Genomic DNA, 7,770 nt, shown 5'->3' with positions numbered 1-7,770 from the left:
TCGGATCCCACATGCAGACCGGTTCCCGCTCACTGGCTGAGCGAGGTGAGGGCGCAACACTGAGGGTTGCGATCCCGTTGCCGGTCCTGGTCCGGGTGCGACACTGAGGGTTGTGGTCCGTTGCCGGACACGAAAAAAAGGAAAAAAAAAAAAGCTAGTTCACCTAATGACTGGTTTCTTTGAATATTTTGTATGTCTACTTGGGTATCATTTTGTTTTTGGTAATCTAAGGATATTTAAAAACCCATTTAGCTGAGGACATTTCCTCTTGTGAATAAGTATTTATCATATTTGCAGCGTTTGATGAATGATGAAATTATTTTGTGCTCGTGTGACCGTCTTTGTCTATTATGACTGTTTTAAGGACATTTTAGCCCGTTTATGGAAAGATAGTACAATGAATCACAATAAATTGATATGCATTACCTGAAGGGCTACAGGAATGCCTAATAAAAGGCGGTTTTAGGTGAAGTGGCCTGTTGTGCACTCTGAATCCCTTTTCTCCCTTTTTTTCCAGGAGGTTCCTGGGGCCTGGCCCCCAGCACTGTGAAGAGCTTTTGCTGAGGCCATGAGGGGTTACCATGGCGACCGAGGCAGCCATCCCCGCCCAGCCCGCTCTGCTGACCAGCAGCCTGTGGACGTGGGCCCAGTTGCTAGGGCCCCGTACCTGCTGGGCTCCCGGGAGACCTTCTCCACTGAGCACCGCTTTTGTGCCCCAAGAGCTGGCCTGGGACACCTCTCTCCCGAAGGGCCCCTGAGCCTGAGTGAGGGGCCGTTGGTAGGCCCTGAGGGAGGGCTAGGGGGGGCCGGGGTTGGGGGGGGTAGCAGCACCTTCCCCAGGATGTACCCTGGCCAGGGCCCCTTCGACACCTGTGAAGACTGTGTGGGCCACCCACAGGGCAAGGGTGCCCCCCGCCTGCCTCCTACACTCCTGGATCAGTTCGAAAAGCAGTTACCAGTTCAACAAGATGGCTTCCATACGCTGCCATACCAGCGAGGTCCAGCAGGGCCCGGGCCAGGGCCTGGCACTGCCCCAGAGCCCCGCAGCGAGAGCCCTAGCCGCATCCGGCACCTGGTTCACTCTGTGCAGAAGCTCTTTGCCAAGTCCCACTCTCTGGAGGCGCCGGGGAAGCGGGACTATAATGGGCCCAAGGCTGAGGGAAGAGGTGGCTCTGGGGGAGACAGCTACCCTGGCCCAGGCTCTGGAGGCCCCCACACCTCCCACCACCACCACCACCACCACCATCACCACCACCACCAGTCCCGGCATGGCAAGAGGAGCAAGAGCAAGGACCGCAAGGGGGACGGGCGGCACCAGGCCAAGGCCACGGGCTGGTGGAGCTCCGATGACAACTTGGACAGCGATAGTGGCTTCCTGGCGGGTGGGCGGCCCCCTGGGGAGCCTGGTGGTCCCTTCTGTCTGGAGGCTCCAGATGGGTCCTACCGGGACTTGAGCTTCAAGGGGCGCTCAGGAGGGTCAGAAGGCCGCTGCCTTGCCTGCACTGGCATGTCTATGTCACTGGATGGACAATCAGTCAAGCGAAGTGCCTGGCATACCATGATGGTCAGCCAGGGCCGGGATGGATACCCAGGGGCCGGGCCAGGCAAGGGGCTCCTGGGTCCAGAGACCAAGGCCAAAGCCAGGACTTATCACTATCTGCAGGTGAGGCTTTGGTGGGGGTGGGGAACAAGGTCCTCAAACTCACCAGTCTTGTCACCCAGGGAGCAGTGGAAAGGGTTGGATGGGAGCCAGCTGTTCCTGTGATTCAGGGCCTGGATTCAGGGAAGCTCCGCCCTGCCTTACTGTGTCACTCTGAGCTCCTTTTGGGGCCTCGGTTTCCCTGTTTGTGCAATGAAGGGGTCCTTCTATTCTGATGATGTATGCCAGTGCCAGAAAGTCTTCCCCTTGACCTACTGTTGGGGACAAACTGATCAGCTCTGTCTTACGAGGCTGGAGGCAGAATGAGGTTGAGGGCAGGCAGTGCGTGGAGCAGTGTGGTGCTCCCTGGCTGTAGCTGCCCTCGAGATGGGAGGTTGGCAGTTGGAAAGCAGTTCTCCTGACCTGAGACCTTCTCCAAACCTCTTTTCTGCTCAAATCTGGGTCGTCCAGATGTAGTTTGAAGATGAAGGTTAGTTATTTCTAGAATCTGCCTCTGCTGGGGTTTGTTAGTGTGGGGTGCCTGTGGTGGGACAGCCCATGAGTCCGTGGAGGAGCCCTGGAGCCTGTCTTGTGGGTTTTCCTAGGCTGGGGGCCACACTGACGTCTGAGCCCTGATCAGTTCCAGGCAAGGCCTCTGGGGAGTGATGGTGCAGGTGATAGCTGGCCTGCTGTTCCCATCCTGTGTCCTCACCTCTGAGGTCACTGTGGATGAGGTGAGGAGCTTTGGTCTCGACTTCTTATTCAGTTCTTGTCCCAGCCTCATCCAGCCCTCACTGTTTTCTTGAGCCCTCATAGTTTTAGGAGGAAAAGTCAATACAAGTTCTGGAGGTTCAGCAGATTTAGGGTTATCCCCAAACCCACATTCCACAGTTAATCTACATTCATTCATTAAGTTAGAATTTCCTGGGTGCTGTGGATACAAAGATGGGGACAGAGATGCTGCTTGCGATGATCTCACAATTTAGAGCTCCACTATTGGTATAAGCATTGAAAGGTGCCTTCTGAGGACAGCCCTCAAGAGACCATTGGTGACCACTGCCAGGGCGTTTCAGAGAACAGGGGTGTGGCAGATGCAATATTGTGTGGTGAGGCTGTGATGGGAGAAAGCCCAGATGGCATGGGAACACCGAGGAGGCACCTCAACCACCTGGGGTGATGGTGGCTTGGGGTGGCTTGGAGCGGTTCCTAGGAGGACATCCACTGGGCTGACTCTTAGTGGAGGAGTTGTAGTTAGTTGAGTACAGATGGAAGGTGTTAGGGGGGACTGAGACTGCAAGTGTCTTTTGGGTGCATTGGTCTTGCTGGTAATTTGTACTTAGGTGAGCTTAGGGCTGTCCTTGGGAACTCATGAAAGCCCAAGAGAGCAAATAGGGCCACAGCAGAAGCAGGAAGAGACTTCTGGGATTCAGGACTTGTGGGCTGGCATTCGATTGCCCCCTCCTTGGGTAGGGAGGTGCTCTAAGCTGGGAATTGAAGGGTCCAGGGAGGGAACACCCAGCCTTCCTCCCACATAGCTGAGCCCTTGCCATCCCTGGGGCCCTGCTGTCATTCTGCAGCTCCCTGCTGCTTCTCCAGGGCTGCCCTGACCTCCCTGGGGGCTTCCTTTTTAACATGCACCTCACGGTGTCCTGCAGAGGAGCTCCGCAGTGGCTATGGAGTGGGAGCCCTGCAGTGTGGCAGAGCGTGCCCTGGCTGCCCCATCTGCTGGCCTGCCTGCTGCTCCTCTCCATAGAGTAGGGGGAAGGGAATCATCCCTCAGGCTCTGGGTCCAGGGCATTTTAACACTGGGAAGTGTGAGCCTCTATGGGGGAGAACCCAGGGGCTGCAGGGACCTCCAGACAGCCTTGTGATCCCCTGGCACAAAAGCAGGGGAGGCTGGCTCCTTTAGACTAGGTGTCTTCATTGACTCCCCACCTCTTTGTTGAGGCCCTCTTTCTCTGCCTGGACACCAGCCCTCCCTCAGCCATCTTCCAGAACCCCTCTTTCCACATTGATCTCTGTCCCCTCCCCTAGCCTCACCCCCAGAGTCCCCACCACTCCCCTAAACCCTATTCTCTTCCTGAGGCTTGACCCCTCTTGGGGCCCCCTTACTCCATATAACCTGTTCTTTCCAAGTGTTTAAATCCTCACCACCCTCCCAGCCTCCTGCCCCATGCCATCACCTTCACCCCATTCTTGGCATCACGGACTCCCTCGGCTTCCTGCCAGCGCTCCTGTAGACTCATCTAATCCCCAGCCACCCTTGTCCCCTCCCTTCCTGAGTCAGAGAAGAAGCCAGGACCACTCTTTCCAGGCTGGTCCCTCGCCAGGGCTCAAGCTCCTTTCTGCAGAACCCCCTCTATCCCTGAACTGTACCTCTCTTTCCCCATGTATAAAGGCTATCTTTTTTGTTTGTTTGTTTGGTTTTTTGGCTGCTGGCCAGTGCGGGGATCTGAACCCTTGACCTTGGTATTACAAGATGGAGCTCTTACCAACTGAGCTAACCGGCCAGCCCCAAAAGGCTATCTTTGCTGCCTCTTTCCCTCATCGTGAAAACATCCCGCTTTCATCCTAAAAATTCCTTTCTCAGTCCCACTCCCCTTCTGTCTCCTGTCTTTCCTTCATGTCCGAGTTCTAGAGCAGAGACTCCTCTTCACCTCCCTTCAATTCTGCCACACCCCTGTTCTCTGAAACGCCCTGGCAGTGGTCATCGACGGTCTCTGAGGGCTGTCCTCGGAAGGCACCTTTCAATGCTTATACCAATAGCTGACCTTTATTGAGCACTCTCTACATCCTGGGAGCTCTGTGTTGTCTCATTTATCTTTTCCACCAACCCCTGTTGTAGGCATAACTATCATTATCAATGTGCAGACGAGGAAACTGACACTTAGAGATTAATCGGTTTTGCTCAAGTTCACCTAGCTACCAAGCAATGGGCCCAGAATTTGCACATGGGTCTTCAAACTCCTGAGCCTGTGTTACTAACCTCTGAACACACTGTGGCATTTGACATAATAGACTCCTTTTATTCTTGAAATGTCTCCTGCTTCTATGACATGGCATTTTCCTGACTTCCCTCCTACCCCTCTGCCCACTTCTTCTCAGGTGACTTCACAGGCTCCTCTTCCTTTCTTTGCAGTCCCTTTTTAAATGTCAGTGGATCTCTCCCCAGCTCTTTTTTCCTTCTTTCTCCTGGGCTGTTTCACTCACTCCTATGGCTTCAGCTGCCACCCATGACTCCCACATGTCTGCTCTAGCCCCGTTCTCCCCACTGAACCCCAGAGCCAAACATCCAACCACCTGCTCAGCAGTTCTATGCCAAACTCAAGGTGCTCGACCCTGAGCCTGTCACCTTTTCCCAAACCTGCCTCTCTGGGATTCTCTGGCTTAGTGAGTGACAGCACCATCCCCCAGGTCCTGCAGCCTTGCAGTCATCCTTGGCTCCTCCCCGCCCCCTCACCCTCCACGTCTAATCAGGCTCACTGAAGCTCCTTAACACCTCTCATTTCCATCTCCTCTTACTCCTTACTGTCATTGTCTTAATTTAGACCTCATCATCTCTTGCCTGGATAGCAGCATCAGCATCCTAATTTGGTCTCCCTCCTGCCACTCGATCCCCTGCCCTGCTCCCGGCCCTCAGCAGTACAGCCTCTGTTTGGGCTGTTGGGGTGCACTTTCTGAAACAAATCTGATGTCACTCCCCTGCATAAAACCTCCTGTGGCTCCTCACAGGGGGGAGGGACAGAGGTGGAGGATTTGGGATGTAAGCGGGTTAAGAGGGTGAAGGAGAAGGAGGGGTAAAAGGTGACTGAGGACAGGTGATGCTTCATGGCTGAGGTGAGATTGATACAGGTCGCTTTGGTCTCTGATCTTCAACCTCTTGGCACCTGGCATGTCCCTCCTGCTCCCAGACTCTCTAGGTGGCCCTCGATTAAGTGGCAAAGGTCCATGGAGGATGAGGATGATGAGGCATCTCCTGTAAGAAGGGGGTGGCTCGAGACCTCGGCTCCCATTCCGCCTCTGCACTGCATGCTTCTGCATGTAGCCTGCTCAAACTGGGGCAGAGTGCCTCCCACTGGCAGTGGGGAAAGAGAGTCCTGGCCTCTAGATTTACTAGGACATGTCTGAGAGACAGAGGCCCCTGTCCCTGCAGGTGCCGCAAGATGACTGGGGGGGTTACCCCACTGGTGGCAAGGATGGGGAGATACCCTGCCGCAGGATGCGGAGTGGCAGTTACATCAAAGCCATGGGGGATGAGGAGAGCGGAGACTCAGATGGCAGCCCCAAGACATCTCCCAAAGCAGTTGCCCGGCGCTTCGCCTCCCGCCGCTCCTCCAGCGTGGACCAGGCCCGGATCAAGTAAGGACAGGGAGGCCTGGAGCAGGGCGAGGTGCGGGGGGTCGGGAAGCAGATACTGGGTTCCTGCAGGAGACGTGTGTAGAGTACCGGTTGGGTAGCCCTGCTTATAGTTAAACTGGGATGTCTTGCTTCACATAAAATGGGGGGGGGTGGTCCCTGGTAATTGTCCCTTTCTGAGTGTCTCTTTGGGGAACTCTCTTTACCCCAGAGTCTCCTGGAGAATCTCTGGGGATTTCTTGGGAATAACTTGCTCAGTGCCCCAAAGCTATCATCCCTTCTTCCCCACCTCCTAGTAGACTCCTGTTCTGACTCTGGAATTTTGACCTTTTCTAGCTGCTGTGTCCCACCCCGGATCCATCCCCGGAGCTCCATCCCTGGCTACACCCGTTCCCTCACCACTGGACAGGTAGGGGGAGGCTCAGCATACCCAGAAGAAAGGGAGGAAAGGGTGGAAGGAGGATTCTATTCCAAACCAAGACCTTAAAATCAGGGGGTCTGCCCATGGAGCGGGCTCAGGTCTCTGAGAGTTGTGGGGAAACTGGGAAACCTGCCTTGGGACTGTTGGATCTGACTCAAACTGGGGATCTCAGAGAATCACATCCCTAAAACCTACCAACGGGAGGTGAGGTCCTCAAAGTGATGAGCTTGTAAGGGCAACACCAGTTCTCTGAGGTTCCCCAGCCCTTTCCAGGCCTGGCTGCTTCCAGCCCAACATCATGCAAAAGGTGGGATAGATTTGTGCAGACAGGGCATAGGCCAAGCTGTAGTCTCAGGGATGATCTGGGCCTGAGTATCGCTCCCACCATTCTGTGGGACCACTAGCAAGAGACCTTACCTCTCAACACCTCCATTTTTCTCATCTTTAAAATGACAATAGCAGATGGTTATCTCACAGGGGTTTTGTGAGAATTCAGTGAGAAAATGTATGCAAACACAATACTTGGCTCAAAATTGGTATTTTTAAATGTGTGTTCCATACCTAAGTGTAGACTTTCCCCTTAATTAAACAGAGGCAGCACAGATTAGTAATTAGATGTGTGAGACGGGCTTGAATTCCAACTCAGCTACTTACCAGCTGAGTGACCTGGGGCAAGTTACTTAACTTTTTTGAGCTCCGCTTTCCCAATTTAAAAATAGGCATCATAATAGTGTTCTTGGCACATAGCCAACACTCAATAAAGGTTAGCTATTTTTACTGTTTGCTGGTGAAAAAAAGCAATGCAAAAGACTGTCCGTGTTGGCTCCTATTGTTCGCTGCTGCAGTCTCTCAGTATTCCTTGGTTACATTTACCGAATCTGGAAATCTGATTGGCACAACTCTTTTCACATCAGACCTGCCTATGTTGCTAAATCCACTAGTTAATGCTCAGTCCTCATTTTACTTGATTCATCAGCAACATCTAACACAGCTGATGACTTTCTCCTTCCTGAAACACTTTACTCAGTTGGCTTTGAGGTCACCACACTCTAGATTCTCCTAGATTCTCTGCCTGGCTGCTTATTCTCAGTCTGTATCTCTGGTGCCTCTGTAACTGCCCAGGATCTAAGCACTGGAGTTTTCCAGGGATCAGTCCCTGGAGTTCTCTCTGCACCCACTCCTTAGGTGATCTCATCCAAGCTCATGACTTTGAATATTACTGAAAACCTGTTGGTTCCCAAATGTATATCTCCAGCCTGAACCCTCCCATAAATGCTAGGTGTATATATCTAACTGTGTGTTGAAATCTCACTTGGATTTCTAGTGGACATCTCGAACTTAAGATGTCCAAAAG

The 7,770-nt window shown here is 53.4% G+C and overlaps 1 protein-coding gene across 1 annotated transcript in view; it reads left to right on the top strand.

Annotated features, from left to right (window-relative positions):
- The first annotated feature begins 522 nt into the window (after positions 1-522).
- DLGAP3 (discs, large (Drosophila) homolog-associated protein 3) overlaps positions 523-7,770 on the top strand; it is a 45,756-nt gene continuing 38,508 nt past the window's right edge. Inside the window, exons 1-3 of the mRNA XM_008585242.1 lie at positions 523-1,663; positions 5,793-5,998; positions 6,332-6,404. Of these exons, the coding sequence (XP_008583464.1) occupies positions 569-1,663; positions 5,793-5,998; positions 6,332-6,404 (1,374 nt within the window). The 5' untranslated portion in view covers positions 523-568. The remainder of the gene's footprint in view (positions 1,664-5,792; positions 5,999-6,331; positions 6,405-7,770) is intronic.

This window comes from Galeopterus variegatus, unplaced genomic scaffold (genome assembly GCF_000696425.1).
Source record: "Galeopterus variegatus unplaced genomic scaffold, G_variegatus-3.0.2 Scaffold106, whole genome shotgun sequence".
NCBI lineage: Eukaryota > Metazoa > Chordata > Mammalia > Dermoptera > Cynocephalidae > Galeopterus > Galeopterus variegatus.
The sequence above is the reverse complement of the archived record's forward strand: the minus strand, read 5'-3'. Positions and strand labels throughout refer to the sequence as shown.